Below are 21,317 nucleotides of genomic sequence, written 5' to 3'. Positions count from 1 at the left end.
GACCGTTTGCATCAGTCATTACAATATGTCATCTCTGCTGTGAACAAAATTCGCAGTAATGCTCTCAACGATCGATTATTCGGGCAGCTATGTAAGGACAACGATGAAGAATTCAATCACTTGCTTCTACACACCGAGGTTCGCTGGCTTTCCAAAGGTGCCTGCCTCAATAGGTTCTGGAATCTTTTCGACTCTGTACTTGAGTTCCTCCAAGAGAAAGATGTAGCTCTAAGAGACAGATTGCTACAATTTAAGATTGATGTTGCTTACATGGCCGATTTATTCGCAAAATTCAATGGAATTAATTTGCAGCTTCAAGGCGAAGAGCTCAATTTGATCACAACAAAATCTGTTATTTCTGCCTTCCTAAAAAAACTCACTTTGTGGAAGCAGAATTTTGGTCGCAACGAGTTCAGCCAGTTTCCAATCTTGTCGGATCTGCATAAGAGCAGTGAAATCCCCTTCGATGAAACACAAGTTTACTGTCAACACCTTGAGTCTTTGCACAAGGACTTTTCTGAGCGTTTTGAGGATATTTTGTCCCTGGAAGTCCTTCAATGGGTCATGAACCCTTTTATGAATATTGAGACAGCAGAGGTTCAGATTCAGGAGGAATTGGCCGAACTTTCAACTAATGAAACTTTGAAAGCCAGCTTCCAGAATGGTGATCGTCTCACAGAATTTTGGCTTCAAAGTAACATCAATCGCCTCTACCCAGGACTATCATCAAAAAAATTTTAATTGCCTTCCCTTCCTCCTACCTTGTCGAGCGAGGATTCAGTGCTGTGACTGATCTAATTACAAAAAAGAGAAGTCGACTCCAAATCGTGGAAAGAGGGGACTTGCGCCTTCATCTCTCTAACAATATTGAACCAAATGTTCAGAAACTGGCTCTGAACCATCAAGCACAACCGTCCCACTGACATAATCAAGCATGTTTCACTGATATTACTCTTTTAGTGTATTTTTCTGCTGTTTTTTTTAATTATCTAATTAAGAATAAAGAATTTTTAAACATTAAAAAAGCATTTGCAAAAAAAATAAAAATAAAATAAAAAATATTTTAAAAACGAGCATCAAAAAAATAAATAAACGTATTTACAGCATTTTGAAATAAACGTATTTACATAAAAGAGCATTTAAGCATTTTTTTTGCATTAGTCATTTTAATTTTAATAAAAGGAATGTAATTACCTTCCAGGGCAAAAGTATTGAGTTAAATTGAACAAATTTGGTGTGTAAGTCTACTGAAAAAAATTACTTAAAATTTTTGCCTTTTATAATTCAGTAACTCCCCCCCCATACCCTAAATTACAGGATTTTCACAAAGGGTGGCGTTGAAAAATTTTCCGCTCCTTAGGGGGGCGGCAGCTTCAAAAAGGTTGAGAATCACTGGTCTAGGCTATGTTCCTGGACGTCATTGTCCGTGCTATTTTTTAGTCTTTCTACTCTTCCCTCAAGCACACCAATCAGGACTTTCAGTATTATTATTTTTACACTGGTCTATCAGTCTTCTGTGATCCTTGATGATCTGTGATCAATCATGGCAGAATGCTCTGCACCGTTTCCTCTTGGAGGTCCTCCCAGCACCCAAAGATCATTGCCCTTCCCATCCTCTCCTGCCCTGTTTCCAGGGCTCAGGGGTTGCCATAGTTTCCTCCACTCGCAGCCTTGGGGGTCTTGCTTTATGATCAGCTGACTTTGTATCCATTTACTAATTTTACAGTGGGAGTTGCTGAGTTTCATTTGAGGGACATTCACAGAACTCAGGGGGTTCTGACAACAGAGAGCGTGGCTTCACTGGCAGAGACATGGGTTGTTTCATATACGGATTATTGCAACTGCCCCTTGACAAGGGTTCCAGAGTTCCCTGATCTTAGTTCACTGCCATTCAAGCTGTTCTGGACCTTCTCTTCTCTTCTCTTCTCAGGTCTCGTTACACTGCAGGGCTCTTCATGGGATTGGTAGTTAACCAGTTTAGGGTAAACCCTGGTGCTTGCATTGAGAGCCCTCTGGTCTCATACACCCCAGTATTTATCTGTCCTGCTTGCTCCTTATATTCCTCTGAGGAGGACCTTCTTTCTGTCCTTCACTCTAGGTTGTGCTTTCAGGGACCTGCCTCATCCAACTGAATTACCTGTGCAACAGCTTGATGACCAGGGCTTCAAGACCTTCTGAGTGGACTAGTGGGTTCATGGAGGGTCTGGTCATCTGCTCTACTCTCCTTAATCTTGACAATTCTTACTGCTTTGTTGAATACAAGCTTCAATGATGATGTCTGCAAGCTTGGTCATATCATGGGATTTTGTTATTTTAAAGTATGCAGGGTTCTTGTGTTTGGTTAATTTTAGGATCAGCATTTCGTGTCCGCTGGACATGATGAACCAATTTCATTAATAGTTAAGCTTTCACAGCCAGCATCTGTTGCACACCGCTGGGTTTCATGATCTAGTGACCGTGGATTAGGCAACAGATACCCTGACATTTTGCCGGCAACTGTGGCTGGCATCTTCAGAGGCAAGGTGGTCTGCTATGCAGACTGCTACAGTAATTATATAATTGCAGTGTTTCCCTGAAATTACTGTGTCTTGGGAAAGGCAGGCAATAAATCATTATCACCACCACCATTACCATTTTATTTTGTGCCATTCCCAGGAAAGGACAGAAGGAATAGCACAAAATAGCCCATGTTGCTTAATGCTGACTCCACCATCCACACTGGCCCCAGCTTGGCCCCTACATCCAACCTCACAGGGGTACCGAGCTACGGAGGAGGCCTTGAAGAGAATATTCAGCAGCTTTACAGAAGCAGCCAGGGCAGAAGCAAGCCTCGAGTCCTGGGAAGGAGAAACAACACCAGCAGTCCTGCAAGACTGAGGTCAACCCTACGTGCTGGACCAGGTCAAGATACCGACTCCACAGGGACACCGGGAGGCCCCAAGAACAGGACCTCGCCAGTCTGCTTGGGTTTTTCCTCCCCTCCCTCTCACGCCCCAGGGAGCCAGGGAAAGGCCCGCCTGAGCCTCCTCCTAACTCCACCTCCTTTCCCAGGGCTCAAGGCACGCTTCTGCCCTGGTTGCTTCTGTAATGGCGTCTGAATATTCCCTTCGAGGTCATCTCAATGGCTTTTCTACACCAGGGTTTGCTTCCTGGGTGAAAAAAGGCCTCTCTCAGCTCCCCTCCATCTGCCAAATCCACGGGCAGACCACTCTCTACAACAGGAGGGGGCAGGGGGGAGGACTCTCACCAGCGTCCACAACAAATCGGACCCCGTCAATGGTCACTGAAGTCTCGGCAATGTTGGTGGAAATTATGCATTTCCGGACTCCCGGTGGAGTGATGTCAAAGACCTGATGAGCGAGAAGGACAACCACCATTAACCGATTCTGTTTTTCAAAAAAAAGTAAGTCCCATCTCTTTGGCCAGAGAAAGCAAACTAACAACTGCGATAGGAGCCTGGAAAGCTGCCATTAGCTGCAAGTGCAAAAAGGTCCGACTCGCCCAGCCTTACGAAAGCTACTCATTCTAGTCCTGGGCGGGTGGGCAGCACAAATACCAGGTGGACCCCTGGTCCCTATTCTTCAGGCAAGATTTCTCCACTTTTCATGAAAAACGTACCAAAGATGGCAGGACACCAACAAGCTGAAAGCAAACCCCTAAGAAGTGAAAGGGCCCAAAGCTCCAGCCATACCCCATGTGGTGACATCACTGCCCTGGAATTAACATGTCACTCCTCTCCATAACAAGAAGACCCTCCCACCTTTGTAAGAGGAAGGATGGCGTTCGCCTCTCCATCCCTGCCCAACTCACCTTGTCCTGCTCAGCCACAGAGAGGGTGCTGTGCAGAGGAAGGACCACCCAGCGCTTGGTGAAGGCTGCATAAGACTGCACAGCCTCCATAACCACCCCAATCTCAGCCACACCGCTGAGGAAGATGAGCAGGTCTCCCCTCTCCTCCGGCGGATACTTGTGGTCGATGGCCTGGAGCACACGCAGGAAGGGCCGGACGTTCAGTCGCTCCCTGCGCCCACTGGTGCTTTCCTCAGGGCGGATGGGTTCATAGAGGACCTGCATGAGGCAGGAGGTGGTGTTGGGCCACCTGGTCTTCCTTCCTGGCCACAGTTGCTAAGCGAGCAGGAACTGTGAATCCAAGAAGACCCCTAGATGGTGCACCACTCTTGAATGGGGAAGTGCGGCCCCATCCGAGGTTAGACAGAACATCCCCAGATCTGGGTGACCCAAACACCCACAGCCACTCAGTCTTCGCAGGTTTGAGTCGGAGACGGTTCCCCCCATCCAAACCCACACAGCCTGCAGGCACTGGGGCAGAACCTCAACGGCCTCACTCAGCCGGGTCAAAAGATGTAATTGGGCTACATCAGCATGTCCGCGATACCGAATCCGAAACCGGTGGCTTCCTGTCGATGCTGAACAGGAGGGGAGAGCACACCGAGCGAGTGGTTTCTCCCCCCAACCAACGCCGACCGAAGCCGGCCCCAGGGAAGGGAAGGGAAGGGAAGGGAGCCGCCCAAAGACCGTGCCGCCCCGCCGCCGCCCCACGGAGCCGGCTCAGAAGGCTACCATGGTCCGCAGGATCGAAAGCCCCCGAGGGCTCAAGGAGCACAAAGGCGGAGCGCGCCGCCAGCGCCCCCCTTCATGAAAAGTCCCTCACGCGCAAACCCGTCCGCGCGCGCCAGGCAGAGCCTCGCGGGAGGCGGCTCACCCTGATGGGGAAGAGCCGCCCGGGGACCTGGATCACGGGGGCGCCGCCGAAGTAGTCCGCGAAGAGCTGGATGTTGATGGTGGCCGACATGAGCACCAGCTTGAGGTCGGCGCGCGCGCGCAAGAGCCGGCGCAGGACCCCCAGCAGGAAGTCGCAGTGCAGGTGCCGCTCGTGGACCTCGTCGGCGATCAGCACGCGGTAGGCGGGCAGGGCGGGCTCGCGCTGGGCCTGGCGCAGCAGCAGGCCCTCCGTCAGGAAGAGCACCCGCGTGGCCGGCGAGCGGGCGCGCTCGAAGCGGATCTGGTAGCCCACCTGCTCCCCGAACCGCCCCAGGCTCTCGCGGGCCACGCGCTCGGCCAGGGCCACGCAGGCCAGGCGCCGCGGCTGCGTGCAGGCCACGCGGGCGTAGCCGGCGGCCAGCAGGAACTGCGGCACCTGCGTGGACTTGCCGCAGCCCGTGTCGCCGGCCACCAGCACCACCTGGCTGCGCTCCAGGGCGGCCAGCAGCGCGCCCCGGCAGCGGGCGACGGGCAGGGCGGCGCGCTCGCGCTGCAGCCGCGCCAGGCGGGCGAAGGCCCGCCGCTGCGCGAAGTCCAGGAAGCCGACCAGCGCCCGGCGGAAGCCCCGCGCCCGCGCCGGCGGCACGCCGGGCGCCTCCCGCCGCGGCAGCCGCAGGTTCAGGCGGCGCCCGGGGTCGTAGGCCGGCCGCCCCTCCGCGCCCGCGCCCCGGCGCCTGGGGAAGCCGCGCAGCCGCCCGAAGAAGGCCCGGAAGGCCTCCCGCTCCGCGGCGCCGGCGCCCGGCGGGAAGTAGGCGGCCTCCAGGCGAGCGAGCGCGGCCCGGCCCTCCTCCGCGCCGGCCATCTCGGCGGGAGCCGGCGCCCGCCCTTCCGCCCCGCCCCTTCCGCCCGGCGTTCCGGGCGGGGCGGAAGGGGCTCAAGCCCCGCCCCGCTGCAGCGGCTCAGGAAAACGGGGGTCCTCGCGGCCGGGCGAGGCCGCCCCCCGGCGAAGCCCCCTCGAGACGTCGACTGCACGGGGAGACCGGGCGGGGCGGGGCCCGCCGCTTGCAGGCGCGGTGCCGTTCCCGGGGCTCGCGGAAGCGTGTCAGCCCGCCTTCGCTCGGGGCTGGGGGCGCGCGCGAGCCGGCGTGGCCCGTCTGCGGGCGGCGCTTGTCTCGGCGGGTCCGCTCGCGGCGCCCGAGCGCCGAACCGCGTTTTCGGATCTGGCCCGAATGGCCTGCGCGCGCCGGACCGAAACTGCGTTTGAACCGGGGGCGCGCGGCGGAATCGGGGAGCGTCGCCGTGCCTCCCAGCTGCCAGAGGCCGGCCGGGCTCTTGTCCTGCCTGGGGTCGCTCGCGGTCCTTGCGGGCGCGCGAGGGCCCCGCTTTTCCTACTTGGCCTGCGGGTCTTTGGGGTTACTTGGGACGTCTCGCCTGGGTTTTCTGGTTGACGGGCTACTCTGACGCCAAGGAGTCGTAGTAGCCTTTGGATGGCGTAAGAGAGGCTTTCGATGCACGAGTGAGGTGCCTTTTTCAGGGGTTGCACTGAATCGTGGGGTTGCGACTGGCTGTATGGATAGTTTTTGGGCGGGGAGTCAGATTGGTTGGAACCTGTTATGTCTTATTTTTGCTTTTTGGAGTTCTGGTTTATTACAATGTGCTTTTTCTTGCTGAAGAGTATTCCTACCTACCTTCCTTTGTGGTGTTGGGTTGTTGCTCTGATAGTACTTTATTGCTCCGCGAGGCACTTAGGTTTGTAGTTTGCTGCTGCTGCCTCTGCTGATAAGAATATCCAGGGAGGGTAGGCTATTGCTGCTCTCTTCTTCTCTTCCACATTTAATCCCATAAAAGGAATTGAACTGGGGAGAAGTAGGATGGTGGTGCAGCAGATGGATTGGTTATTGTGGCATTCATTGATTTTTGGTTTTTACCGTCTGCTATCAATAGCTCAGAAATGGAGCGGCATATAAATTCTAGTTATAAATGAACTACTAGTAATACATTTCCTAACTTGCATATATATTACACCCAGAGACATACCAAGACAAATTAATACACGAAAACCTAAGTTCCTTTCTATCCACTTGTTTATTTTTATCACTTCATAAGGGAGAAGCCGTGGTCTGGCAAGTAAGCTACAGTAATTGCATCTGTAGGCGCTTGGTCTCTATCATATAGCAAAATCAGTGAGGAACAGTCCCGCTCAGGGACAGCTGCTGCAAATGCACTGGGTTGAGAATCTGGGCGTAGCTTTATTTTTTCAGCTGGAGGGGGGCAGGCAGATAGCTGGAGGGGCAGCTGGCCTTGCTCACGAAGGCCTTCTCCTCACAGGGTTGTATTAGTGCTCTGATCCTCAGTGGTGGTGCAGGTGCCCTGAGCTTTCCCCTCGACGTGGGAGGCGGCTGCTAGAGTTTCTTCACTCAGGATGTTGCGCAACACAGCAGTCAAGGAGCGCCGGATTTTGTCCTTGAAGTCTTGGCCTGCTATGACGTAGATGATGGGATTGATGCAGCTGTTGGCATAGGCAAGAGCCACGGCCAGGGGGTCCAGCTCGTTCACCAAAAGAAAGAGGGGACTCCATGAATTATTACTGGCCTGGATCAGGCCAGCCACGTGATAAGGAGCCCAGCAGATAAAAAAGCCCACAACGACCACCAGGACCACTTTCAGGGTCTTTTTGGAGCGTGTGAAGTGACTGCTGCGTACCCGCAAAACCAGCAGCCCATAGAAGAGGCTGAGGGCCACAAAAGGCATGAGGAAACCGCAGAGGAAGCGAGTGACTGCCACAGCAATTTCAGCAATTCTGTGATTGCTACCAAAGATGCCATAGTCAACCATGCACACTGTCAGGTTATAATACTCATAGTATTTGGTCATTCTGGTCATGAAGGAGGGCAGAGTGAGGAAGACAGCAGAGGCCCAGGCCACACCACACAGCTTCCAGGCTAACCGGGTCGAACGGTGATTCTGGCACCAGATGGGCTTCACCACAAGGGCACACCGATCCATGCTGATTAGGGCCAGCAGCAGGATGCTGGCAAACATGTTGAGGATGATGAGCGAGGGCAAGAGCTTGCAGGTAAAGTCTCCCAGCACCCAGCTGTTCTCAGAGCCTAGGGACATGGCCAAAACAGGCAGAGGCAGGCAGCAGAGAAGGTCTGCTACGGAGAGATTAAGGAACCAGACTGAGCTCACTGTGCGCTGCATCTGGAACCCCACAACCCAGATGACAGCCCCATTGCCCAGCGTGCCAACTAGAAACACCAGGCCATAGAGGACAATAGCCACCAGGGCGACTGGACTCAGGCTTCTCTTCTCTATGCTGAGAGGTGTCTCTGAGAAATTAGAATATGAATAATTATATTCATAATCCATCTCCGAATGGTGGGGAGTTCTGCAAAGAGACAAGAGAGGAGATGGGTGTTAGCAGCCTTACAGCCCCCAAGAGATAGAGCCAGATTCATCTCTATCGTAGACTCAGAACAGGCGCACCTCTGTTGCTCATCACTGTAAGGCTGTTGCTGAATCTAGTATTCCCTGTTGGATGAAGGGGTGTTTAAAATCTTGAATTCTGTAAAACGCCCTGCTGTGATCTCAAGGTAATTTTGTTTTCATTTATCACTGAGCAAGGAAAGACAATAGGGTCCCTCTCCCGTAAGCCCATTTGCAGGAAGCCACTCAACCTCCAGAAAGACCCAGTGCTCCAGACCAGAGAGGTGGTGGCTGTGCTCACGTGAAAGGTGTGGCGTGGCTGCTCGGGTGTTCTAGTCTCCAGGCAATAAAAAGCCATGCTTTTGCAGTGTAAGAGGAGTGGCTGTCCATAGCACACCAAGATGTGGCACAGACTCTGAAACAGCCAAGACAGGAGGAGGAAGAGGAAGAGCATCCAGGGCCAGACTTCAAAGACGCTCCAACTGCTGTGGAATTAGGAAGCTATTCATCCTGATTATCTATTTGTTTCCTCTGCTTTTAGTTAAATTTCACCCCGTGGCATCCATGAATGTAATATTTGGGTTTGGTTTATTAACTCCTGTCCTGTTCATTAAAGTAAAAGCAGCAGAACGTCTTCTCGAACTGCTCTTCCAACAAACCCAGGGCTAGTGTAAATGTTTTACACCCAGGGTTTTTTTCTCTGGGGCAAGTTATGTCTTTCCCTTAAGAATCACTGCTTCCTTGAACAAGGAAATTTTGTCTGAAGCCATACTTTTTGTCCCCAGATAGTCAGAATAAGCTATGGATTATTGGAGGAGGGGCAGATTCCATTACAGAAGATTCAGGTACTGAAAGAGCTGAAAGAAAAACAGATCTCTAAATCGAGATGAATAGGGCAAGAAACATCCAGAGCCCTGGAAAGTCAAACTGAAAGGAAACAAATGACAGAAGATGGACTTTTAAAAGAAGAAGGTGGCAACTTCATTGTGCTTTTGTTTTCACCTCAACCCCACGTGAGAAAAGGAGTCCCGGTTCTTGGTATTTATTAGATTACGTTCCACCTTTATACAAGGAGGCCTACGGCATCACCCCTTCCTCCAGTTTTTCTCCATAGCAAAAATCCTGCGAGATAGGGCTGAGAGAGGGTGGCCAGCCGAAGGTCGCTAACCACTGTTTTAGGGTTTGAGAAGCTGGATGCAGTGCAGGTTCTGGGTTATTTTGTGGACAGTGATAGAATAGAACAATTTCATTGTCATTTTGTTTAGTCGTTAAGTCGTGTCCGACTCTTCGTGACCCCATGAACCATATTGCGCCAGGCCTTCCTGTCCTTCACTGCCTCCCTGAGTTTACTCAGTTTCATGCTCATTGCTTCAGTGATGCTATCTAACCATCTCATCCTCTGCCGTCCTCTTCTCCTTTTGCCTTCAATCTTGCCCAGCATCAGGGGCTTCTCCAAAGAGATCTCTCTTCGCATTAGGTGACCAAAGTATCTGAGCTTGAGCTTCATTATTGATCCTTCCAATGAGCAATCAGGGTTGATTTCCTTTAAGACTGACTGGTTTGACCTCCTAGCAGTCCAGGGGACTCTCAAGAGTCTTCTCCAGCACCACAGTTCAAAGGCATCAATTCTTCGGCGCTCAGCCTTCTTTATGGTCCAGCTCTCACAGCCATACATTACTACTGGAAAAACCATAGCTTTGACTATGCAGATCTTTGTCGGCAAGGTGATGTCTCTGCTTTTTAATATGCTATCTAGGCTTGCCATAGCTTTCCTCCCAAGGAGCAAGCGTCTTTTAATTTCATGGCTGCAGTCTCCATCTGCGGTGATCTTGGAGCCCAAATAAATGAAGTCTGTTACTGCTTCCATTTCTACCCCTTCTATTTGCCAGGAATTGATGGGTCCAGATGCCATGATCTTAGTTTTTTTAATGTTGAGTTTCAAGCCAGCTTTTGCACTCTCCTCTTTCACCCTCATCAAGAGGCTCTTTAGTTCTTCTTCACTTTCTGCCATTAGGGTGGTATCATCTGCATATCTGAGGTTGTTGATGATTCTCCCTGCAATCTTAATTCCGGCTTGTGATTCTTCCAGCCTGGCATTTCTCATGATGTACTCTGCATATAGGTTAAATAAGCAGGGTGACAGTATACAGCCTTGTCGTACACCTTTCCCTATTTTGAACCAATCGGTTGTTCCATGACCAGTTCTAACTGTTGCTTCTTGGCCCGCATACAGATTTCTCAGGAGACAGGTAAGGTGGTCCGGTACTCCCATCTCTTTAAGAATTTGCCACAGTTTGTTGTGATCCACACAATCAAAGGCTTTTGCATAGTCAATGAAGCAGAGGTAGATATTTTTCTGGAACTCTCGTGCTTTCTCCATGATCCAGCGAATGTTGGCAATTTGATCTCTAGTTCCTCTGCCTCTTCAAAACCCAGCTTGTACATCTGGTAGTTCTCGGTTCATGTATTGCTGAAGCCTAGCTTGTAGGATTTTGAGCATAACCTTGCTAGCATGTGAAATGAGTGCAATTGTGCGATAGTTTGAGCATTCTTTGGCATTGCCCTTCTTTGGAATTGGAACATAAACTGACCTTTTCCAATCCCGTGGCCACTGTTGCGTTTTCCAAACTTGCTGGCATATTGAGTGCAGCACTTTAACACCATCGTCTTTTAGTATTTTAAATAACTCAGCTGGAATACTGTCATCTCCACCAGCTTTGTTGTTAGCAATGCTTCCTAAGGCCCACTTGACTTCACTCTCTAGGATGTCTGGCTCAAGGTCAGTGATCACACCAGCGTGGACATCAGGGACATTAAGATCTTTCTTGTATAGTTCTTCTGTGTATTCTTGCCACCTCTTCTTAATCTCTTCTGCTTCTGTTAGGTCCCTACCTTTTTTGTCCTTTATCATGCCCATCTTTGCACTAAACGTTCCTTTCATATCTCCAATTTTCTTATAGAGATCTCTAGTCTTCCCCATTCTATTGTTTTCCTCGATTTCTTTGCATTGTTCTTTTAAGAAGGCCTTCTTATCTCTCCTTGCTATTCTCTGGAAATCTGCATTCAGTTGCTTATATCTTTCCCTTTCACCCTTGCTTTTCGCATTCCTTCTTTCCACAGCTATTTGTAAAGCCTCATCAGACAGCCATTTTGCTTTCTTGCATTTCTTTTTCTTTGGGATGGTTTTAGATGCTGCCTCCTGTACAATGTTACGGACCTCCGTCCATAGTTCTTCAGGCACTCTGTCTACCAAATCTAATCCTCTAAATCTATTCATCACCTTCACTGTGTACTCACAAGGAATATGATCTAAGTCATACCTGAGTGGTCTAGTGGTTTTCCCTACATTCTTCAATTTAAGCCTAAATTTTGCAGTAAGAAGCTCATGATCTGAGCCACAGTCAGCTCCTGGTCTTGTTTTTGCTGTCTGTATAGAGCTTCTCCATCTTTGGCTGCAAAGTATATAATCAATCTGGTTTCGGTATTGACCATCTGGTGATGTCCATGTGTAGAGTCGTCTCTTGTGTTGTTGGAAAAGAGTGTTTGCTATGACTAGCTTGTTCTCTTGACAGAACTCTATTAGCCTTTGCCCTGCTTCATTTTGTGCTCCAAGGCCAAACTTGCCTGTTATTCCGATTACTCCTTGACTTCCTACTTTAGCATTCCAATCCCCTATGATGAAAAGGACATCTTTTTTTGGTGCTAGTTCTAGAAGGTGTTGTAGGTCTTCATAGAACCGGTCAACTTCAGCTTCTTCGGCATCAGTGGTTGGGGCATAGACTTGGATGACTGTGATATTGAATGGTTTGCCTTGGATACGCACTGCGATCATTCTGTCGTTTTTGAGGTTGTACCCCATTACTGCCTTTCCTACTCTCTTATTGACTATGAGTGCAACTCTATTTCTTCTAAGGGTTTCTTGCGGTAGTAGATATAATGGTCACCCAAATTAAATTCACCCATTCACGTCCATTTCAGTTCGCTGATTCCCAAGATGTCGATGTTCAATCTTGTCATCTCATGTTTGACCACATCCAGCTTGCCTTGGTTCATAGATCTTACATTCCAGGTACCTATACAATATTGTTCTTTACAGCATCGGACCTTCTTTTCGCTTCCAGATACATCCACAGCTGAACGTCCTTTCGACTTTGGCCCAGCCGCTTCACTCTTTCTGGAGCTACTTGGAATTGCCCTCCGCTCTTCCCCAGTAGCATATTGGACACCTTCCGACCTGAGGGGCTCATCTTCCGGCGTCATATCTTTTAGCCTTTTGACATTGTCCATGGGGTTTTCTTGGCAAGGATACTGGAGTGGATTGCCATTTCCTTCTCCAGTGGACCACATTTTGTCAGAACTCTCTGTCATGACCTGTCCATCTTGGGTGGCCCTGCACGGTATAGCTCATGGCTTCACTGAGTTACGCGAGCCCCTTCACCACGACAAGGCAGTGATCCATGAAGGGGATTGTCATTTTACTATCCACTATACACCAAGTGCATAATAAAATGCAATTCTGTTGCAGTTGACTCACAATTACAATCAGACACCAAAAGTACCATCAAGATACCATAATTACTATAAAATATACGTTCTATACACGTTTGACATTTACTTATTAAAGATTCAAGAATCTGATAGCCTGGGGGACAAAGCTATTTCCCAATCTGGCTGTTCTACATCAGATACAGCGGAATCTCTTCCCAGAAGGTAACAAAGAAAACAAGCCATGATGAGGATGGGAGGCGTCACTGACAATCTTTTGAGCTCTAGACAAACAGCACGCACATGCTAGATCTTAGATGAGAGGCAGAGGGATCCTGATTATCTTCTCTGCTGCCCTTACTACCCTCTGCACCGACTTTCTGTCAGGCACTACAGCCTCCAAACCAGATGGAAATACAGTTGGTAAGTTCACTCTCTATAGTGCCTCTATAGAAAGTAAGGAGAATGGAAGATGGGAGATGTACTTTCCTCAGCCAGCGCAAAAAATGCAAATGTTGCTGTGCTCGTTTTACCAAAAATGCGGTGTTAAGGGACCAGGTCAGACTATTTGTTAACTGCACCCCTAGGAATCTAATGACTCCACAGCTATGTTATTAATAAAAAGTGGAGTGTGACTACACCGATTCTTCCTGAAATCTATAATAATCTCCTTTGTTTTTTCCACATTTAAGGCCAAGCTGTTTTTATTACAGAACTCCATCAAGCTCTTCGCCTCCTCCCTATAAGCCCACTCATTGTCATCCCTGATAAGGCCTACCACCGTTGTATCACCCATATATTTCACAACAGAATTGGTGGTGAACCTGGCACAACAGTCATGGGTCGTCAGGGTGAACAACAATGGGCTCAGGACACAGCCCTGTGGGGAGCCGATGCTCAGAGAGATTGAGCTAGAGATACTATTTCCAACTCGCACCGACAGACCTCTCCGTAAGGAAGTCAAGTAGCCAGTTACCCAAGGGAGTACTGAAACCCAGAGAACCCAGTTTGTCCACCAAATGCTGGGGAACAATTGCACTGAATGCTGAGCTGAAATCTACAAACAGCAGTCGCGCATAACTCCTCTCCTCCTCAAGATGTACCAGACTCGAATGAAGAACAGAGGAGATGGCATCCTCCACAGAGCGATCCCGCCGATAAGCAGCCTGAAGTGGATCACACAAAGGAGGGAGTCTGGAAACAATGTAGTCCATCAGCCTCTCAAAATGTTTCATCACAACGGGAGTGAGTGCTATCGGGCGGCAATCGTTGAGACCCGTGATTGTAGATTTTTTAGGCACAGGTATAATAGTCGCAGTCTTAAAGCCTACCGAGACCACAGCCTGGTGCGAGGAAATATTAAATATGTCTGTGACCAGCTGTCCAGCATGGTCCCTCGGTACCCGCCCTGGAATATTATCTGGGCCAGCTGCTTCCTGAATATTAATTTTTCTCAGGGTCTCTGAACATCAACTATATCAAGGGTAGGCGCCTGCTCATCAGGATGAGATACAACCTTCCTTGCAGGAGTATTGTTAAATGCTTCAAACCTACCAAAAAACCTATTAAGTTCATTAAGAAAATCTACATTCTCCTCACATGATGTTGGACTAATCTTATAATCTGTAATAGTCTGAATACTGTGCCACGTACACCTGGTATTTGTAGAATTGTGAAAAAAATTCTGAGCTTTCTGACCAGAAGCCCGCTTTGCTGTTCTTATAGCCCGGTTCAGATCAGCTCTAGCCCCCATATCACCAGACTTAAAAGCAGCATTCCTCGCTTTCAACTTTGCATATACTTCGTGAGTCATCCAAGCTTTCTGATTCCCCCATAAGATGATTTTCTTAGTAACACTGACATCCTCCATATGCTTCTGGATATATGCAGTTACAGATGAAATGTATTCCTCCACATTCGTATGTTGGTTGATCTGGGTGGTTGTGGCTTTGTGAGTGGGTGTTTGTGGGAGATCCTGGAGTGAGAGAGCAGCGGCCTGAGATCAGCCTCCTTGGGAGCAAGGCTCAGTCCACTACCTCTTCCTGTGCATGTGCGCATACCCTATTGCTGTGACTTTCTGTTCCTAGAACAATCAGTGAGACAAACAGATGGGAGAAAAGGCCTTTCTTCACTTATGCCTAACCACAGCACTAATATGACCAGCAACATCTCCGTTTCTGCCATGTCCCTGGGACACTGACGCTTATTCATTCGCTTGTTGCATTTACAGTGTTTGCACAATGTCCCAGGATATTGAATGACACAAGATGCCACAAAAACAGCCCCACCGTTCATGAATGAGACAGGCTTAAGTCACCCTTAGCTGTTAAAATCTTTTCCCCTTATTCTGATACTGCCCATGGAATATAAAATCTGTATAAAATCTATAAAGCTTTGTCAGCCACTATTTTGAAGGGGAATCAAATAGGTGTGATCAGGGATAGAGGCAAGAAAGGCAGAGAAGGACCAGTGATGGAGACAGTCCTCAGGGTGGTCTGGCTGCTGCCAATCAGCTCAACCCAGCGGTGGGGAGGGAAAGGCCCTCTTGTAACAGCTGGCACAAGCTGCAGACTCAGAGACGGAACACAGACTCTGTTGGAGGCTGAAGCGTTTTGTGCAGGGGTGTGAGTGTTCCTGAGAGCCGGACTTGAGCAATGATTTAAGGAAGCAGGTTTTAAGATTTAAGGAACTACAACAGAAAGATTTAGTTTAAGGAAATATAGGGATAGGCAAAACCTAGCATCTAACTAACTTCATCCTACCCAGAGGAGCACCAGACATCACGCCTTGTGTATGTATATATACGTGCTTTGAAAAAAATGTCAGAAGGAAATGACCAGGGATGAGCAATCTCTTAGACCAAGAACAGGCAGAGTGATGGGTTCTGGATCTGCACTGCAGCCTTAAGCTACAGCACTCCTGTGTGTAAACCATCTGGAAATAAAACTGGCTTAGAAATCTCTGAACAGTTCTCAGCCTTCCTTCCACCGTGGCCATAGTGATGGCCAGATGTGTCTGAGCCACTCTTGCCACAGCTCTGATGGGGGGATTGTGATGATGTTTCCTAGCTGGGTAATGAAACACCTGCAAGCGAACAGCCAAGCTCAGAGAGCACCAAGGACCCCATGGGTTCTTTACTGCTGGACTGGCAAAAAAGAAACATCAGCTCGATCATTTTCCCTGTTGGGTTGGATGGCAGAACTCTTGTCAGTTTCGTCTGGTTAAAAACACAAAGCTTGGTCGTCCTTCTGCTGTTTCACCAATTAACTTGTAAAAAAGAAATAAAACAGCTCTGTCATTCCACCATTTCGTTGGTGAACTTTTAAAAACAAATGGCCCTGGATGATCCGGCCTGTGACTGGATGGGAGAGACCTGCAGCCGGTTGGAGTGGAGAGGTTTACTAACAGTAAGATGAAGGCCAGCAGGCCAAGCTGGCAGCCCTGCTTTAACTAAACCGAGATGGCTTTCTTGGTGGGCTGGGGCAAGGAAAGGATGAGGCTGTGCGTTCCCGCCTTCCATGGGACGCCCGGTGCCCAGGACTGATGCTGGGCGAGCTGGTCGCGCTGTTCTGCTCCAGGAGGGAGCCCAGAGAGCGCTCCCCTCCCGCGGCCCCCTTGTGGTCAGGAGGCCATGAGGTGCCTAAGAGAGAGGGCCACTGAATGTACACTTCCGGTGCCCTTTGTCGCTGCCCCGTGCTCCAGCCCAAATTGCCATAATCTCTCAAAGGTTCTGTGCCCAACCCTGAGCGAAGGGTTATCGAGAGCGCCTGCCAGCCTACGGGGGGGGGCAGTGTTTCACTTGAAGGAGTCCGTCCACGACTCCACCTGCTCTTTGTTCGATGACATGGTCAGTCTCGGGCCATCTCCTTCTGCCTTGCTACATTGCAGGGATAGGTAAAGTCTAGCTCCTAGAGAACTACATCCTGCCAGGAGGAGAGTCAGCGCGTGTGCTCTGTGCACTGCAGCCACGTGTAAATCAGTCCAGATGGGCAGTTACTACAAGGGCTAAAAGCTCTAAGCCGGCACTTGCATCTCAAATGCAATCTGCGTCTTCGTGAGGGAGAACGGCCCTGTCACGGACACCTAGTCCGATTTTGCTTGCCTCTCCCTCTGCTGGATATAGAAACATTTTTCTCCTTTAAAACGAAAGGCAGAAGGAAGTAGACCAAGGCTGGAATCAGTCCCGATGACATCCAAAGAAACTACCACTTGTCCTCTCGTTTAAGAGTGACTGAAATCTCTCAATGGGGGTGGGGGTGGGAGGCTTCTTGTTCAGCCCAAAGCACTGTGAACTCCTCCCCCGTTAAGTGTGCTGCAGAAAGCCAGAGAGCTATTATTCAGGGCACCTTCTATGCAATTAACATCTTTTACTCATTGAGTGCTATGCTGTCTAGAGGGATTTCTTGACCTGGTATAATACAGACCTCCAGCCTGAACGCGTGGTACTTACGACCGGTCCTTGAAGTTCCAGCCATTTAGCACCCTCGCGGCTACATGACTGCAATTCAGATGCTTACGACAGTTGCGGTGTCCTAGGGACCTTGTACTCCATAGCACCCTCCCACCTGCACACGCTCAGCCCCCACTGACCCACCCACATGCTGTAGCACCCACTCATAGTCTCCACTCACATGCCCATGCTCTGTAGCACCTGCCTGCAGGACCCACACACACCCCGTGCTCCTTGCCTGGGACTCCCGCCTCTTCCTGCTTACTGATCTGCACAGTCCTGGAGCTACCACCGCAACGGGGACTGCCAGGATTGCCATCGCTAAGTGATGTGGTCACGTGACATGACATCACGCTTTACGACTGCATCACTTAGCGATGGAAATTCTGGTCCCAATTGCCATTGTAACTCAAGGACTACCAAGATTCAGGATAGATCTCTGCTTCAGGAAGGGACAATTGTTTTTTAAATCCAGTTTGGAGTTCTATCCAATCTGGTGAGTTCTCAGTTAGTAAAGTAGGAAGTTGGTAAAACCCAGAACAAATGGGGAAGAGTAGAAATAAAGCTGACAGGGAAACACATACCCTGAAGCATCTGATAGCTGAAAAAGTCAATGTCAACTGAAATAAGATACAATTAAAGTACAAATTTATGGTTTAAAAAGCCCGGACTGGCTTGAGAAGGAGTCAATGCCACAGCAAATATTTCTAAATATTTCTAATATTTAGAAATAGTGGCTGAATATGAAAGCAAATATTTCAGTGCCACAAACACAGGATTCATACAACATGCTAAATCTACAGCAACGTTTCAAGGTTCGTATAAGAAGCCGTGTCCAAGCAAATACACAGAATTATGGCTTTGTATGATATCCGGGTCCTCTAAGATAGCTGCCCTCCCCCAAAAAGATGGACTGCAAAGCATCCATCGCATCTTGGCCTCATCAAGCATTTTTGCAAGCCCAGCTATTAAAAAAAAAAAAAACTGCCACCATAGGCTCCGTCCTATGCTGGCAGAAACAATATTCCCCTCTCACAAACTGCATTTAGGCCAGAAGAGACATGTAGCAGTTTGCATCATTTTAGATTTTGAATGACCACCACGCTGCTGCCTGGTTTGTATGTGGTTTTCATTTTGCATTTCATTTGATTTTATTCTACAGGTAGTCTTCCAGTTACGACTGCAGTTGGGACCGGGATAGCCATTGCTAAGCAATGCAGTTGTAAAGTGTGATATCATGTGATCATATCACTTAGCAATGGCAATTCAGGCAGTCCTGGGTTAGTCCTTCACCTTACCCTAATTCAAGACAGGCGGGTCATTAAGTGGGAAGTCGAGGGAGTCCCAGGTAAGGAGTCCAAGGATGCCGCAGGGGGGTGGGGAAAGCCTGGCAAAGCCCATGCGCAAGTTGGGGGGAGGGGGTGCTCAGTGTGGCACAAGCTCAGAAAGGCCAGGGAATGACAGTGCAGGGTGCATGCGATCACAGGGAGGCCAGGGAACCAGCACAGGATGCATGTGTGTGAGCACAGGGAGGCTGAGGAAAGAGTGTGCAGGGCACGTGCGATTACAGGGAGGCCTGGGAAAGAAGGCATAGGGCATGTACATATGTGCATGCAATTGCAGAGAGGCCATGGAAATGGTGCAGGATACAAGTGATCGCAGGGAAGCTGTGGAAAGAGGACACAAGGTGTGTTTGAGCAAAGGGGGGAAGGAGGGCACAGTGCGTGCGAAGAAAGGCGGGGGTGGACTTAACTCTTGCAACTTGCTGAGGTATTGCTTGGGATTGGTTACTGGGGTATTGCCTTCATTGGCTTTGCTTGGGGGAAGCTGGCAAGGAAGGGCACAAATGGCAATTATGTGACAGCAAGACACTGCAATTGGATGTAAGCGTGAGCTGGTTGCCAGGCACCTGAATTTTGTTCACGTGACCATGGGCTCACTGCAACAGCCAGAACTTTGAGGACTGGTCATAAGTCTCTTCATTCAGCACTGTTGTAACTTCAAATGGTCGCTGAATGAAGGTCGTAACTCAAGGACTACCTGTATATGTTTTATTCCAATTGTATATTTTAATGCATTTTATTGTAAACCACCCAGAGAGCTTTAGCTATTGGGCAGTTTTAAAATTTTAATAAATAAACTGGCAAATTGCTTCTTCTACTTTCTCTACTAGGGAACCAGCCTGGTGGCATCTTTCCCCTGAATGCTAGTTTTAACTGACAGCAATAATATCTCCGTCTGAGGAAGTTTATCACCTCCACTTTAAGCTAACTTGGTACTGCAAATCTCTTGGTTATTTTGCCTGCTGCTTTCTCATCCCTTATTTTTCATAAACTTACCTGAGAAAGAGTTCTCAGTAACTTAAAGCTTATAAGCTCTTATGTGCCATTTAGTGGGATCCTAATAAAGGTTTTATCTATATACCACTAAAATTCTCGTGTCTGTAACCTTCAAGTGGGCAAAACAGTGTATCATAGGGCAACAATTTTTGAACCACGGTATTTCAAATGGAAAAGGGAGGGAGGTTAATTGGTTTTGGATGCTCCCTGCCAGCTTCCCACAAGCAAAGTCAATGGGGAAGCTGGCAGCAAGTCGTAAGTCACTCCCACTCCCACTGTTTTTTTGCCCGTGGTCATTCTGTTTCTGTTTAGATAAGGAAATATCTCTGAAACAATGACCCAACAGGTCATGGGTTGTCTATTCTACATTAAATTTAGAGGACACCCAACTCCAAATGACTCTGGGCAGCTTACTTTTGTATGTAAGATCTAGTTCCCTTCTGAAGTTCTGCAGTCATGGATGGGAGGGAACATCCAGAAAGAGTGAACAAATGTAAAGGCATGAATTTGCAAGATTTTTTTTTTCATACGCATTGCCTAATCTGTTCTTAGAGCAGCAAATGGAAGCCAAATCAGAACAGCAAAAGGACGTTCATCAGCAACATCTTGGATACATAGAGTCAAATGCTAGGACATTTGCAGCCCACAAAGGTGACAGGCAGGAATGAGGAGGAGTCTCCTGGAGATAGCTCCCACCGCAGTTTTAAGAGAAGATCTTTGGCCCAGTTTAAAAACTAAAAGTTACTCATTAAATCTTCTTGATTTCTCTGGCCTACATTAGGGTGGATGAGGCTGTTGCTGCTGAGGGTAATAGGGGCAGTCCTCCCCCACCACATCCCTGTTCTGCTGTGGATAGCCCAGGAGCCTTGCCACCCTGGAATGGAATGAGCATCTGCTTTGCCAGCCCTGCATTTGGCTCTGCTCCCTCCTTTCTTGGCTTCAGGAAAGAGAAGCCCCCTCCTGGATTTTTCTTCCACCCCCTGGAAACAAAAATTAGTGCAGACAAACCCCACTTGCCTCTTGTTAAATCATTTGTATCCAAAGGACAGGAAAGGTCCCTTGTGATAGAAAAGTGCCCATGGATTGACCAGAAACAGCAGATAAACACCCTTCTTTCTTCAGGCCTTTACACATTGGGTTAGTTTTCCTGTTAAACTGTGTATCTTTTAACAGGAAAACTGATCCAATGTGTAAGGGCCTGGAGGAAGAATTCTCCCTCGTCCCTTGGACCCTCACCTCTACCAGGTTCCAGTGGGAAGAAAGACACCCTTGCGCACGCAGAAATGGCACTCACAGTGGGGACAAGATCCAGGCAGGCGTTGCTCTGATGCCTCTGCTCAAGATGACTCCAGAATGGCGATTTTGCAAGAAGGGACTTGGACAATCCAAAAGAGGAAGCTGAAAGTTTACGAAAAGGGTTGCGTGATGGAAGGCAGTGAATTAAGTCAAACACTCTGGTATCTTTGGGTATCTTCATGTCCCAAATGTTGATCCTACAGATCTTCTAAGCTTAAAAAGGCTACTTGGCTCCTAAATAACTGGACACCCTCAGGGCTCTGGGAGAGCAGGTGAGAAGCACACCTTTCCTAGCCCCTGAGGACACTCAGGCTTCTGCACACGTCCTGCATGCTGCAGAATGAAGACACCTCACCCGCTAACCTGTTATTGAAACCATATTTTTACAACCTAGCCTCCATCTCCTCACCAGGCTGCTGCCAAGGCAGCCTAAAGTCAGAGTAGTGTGTCCAATGTCAAAGTGGTGTTTTCCCTCTTATCCCAACACAAGGCATAGCATGCAGAATTCTAGGATGCATGGAGGAACCACCCTTGGGTCAGTTCTATGGCATCTCCCTATGGGCCTGGTGAATTTGGGAACTGCTAGGCAACCACAA

The 21,317-nt window shown here is 48.9% G+C and overlaps 2 protein-coding genes across 9 annotated transcripts in view; both read right to left on the bottom strand.

Moving 5' to 3' along the window:
• The window catches only part of DHX34 (DExH-box helicase 34), a 55,769-nt gene extending 50,137 nt beyond the window's left edge, over positions 1 to 5,632 (bottom strand). For 7 of the 8 annotated variants that reach the window (XM_088150981.1, XM_088150978.1, XM_088150977.1 and 4 more), the window contains exons 1-3: positions 4,724 to 5,632; positions 3,811 to 4,068; positions 3,248 to 3,350 (exon numbers count right to left, since the gene is read on the bottom strand). In XM_088150981.1, the coding sequence (XP_088007107.1) occupies positions 3,248 to 3,350; positions 3,811 to 4,068; positions 4,724 to 5,584 (1,222 nt within the window). In that variant the 5' untranslated portion in view covers positions 5,585 to 5,632. The remainder of the gene's footprint in view (positions 1 to 3,247; positions 3,351 to 3,810; positions 4,069 to 4,723) is intronic. The other variant, XM_088150983.1, reaches the window with a different exon arrangement.
• Positions 5,633 to 5,674: 42 nt separating this feature from the next.
• Positions 5,675 to 20,787, bottom strand: C5AR1 (complement C5a receptor 1). Its single transcript, XM_088150984.1, has 2 exons — positions 20,720 to 20,787; positions 5,675 to 8,113 (listed from the first exon to the last, which is right to left on the bottom strand). The coding sequence occupies exon 2, from the start codon at positions 8,092 to 8,094 to the stop codon at positions 7,045 to 7,047; it is 1,050 nt and encodes a 349-aa protein (XP_088007110.1). The 5' UTR covers positions 8,095 to 8,113; positions 20,720 to 20,787; the 3' UTR covers positions 5,675 to 7,044.
• Positions 20,788 to 21,317: the final 530 nt, after the last annotated feature.

The sequence above is a fragment of the Python bivittatus genome, unplaced genomic scaffold (assembly GCF_059951505.1).
Source record: "Python bivittatus isolate LINGU-HERP-01145 unplaced genomic scaffold, Pbiv_v1 ctg000620_np1212, whole genome shotgun sequence".
NCBI classification, from domain to species: domain Eukaryota; kingdom Metazoa; phylum Chordata; class Lepidosauria; order Squamata; family Pythonidae; genus Python; species Python bivittatus.
Note: the sequence above shows the minus strand (reverse complement) of the source record. Positions and strands in the feature narration are given on the sequence as shown.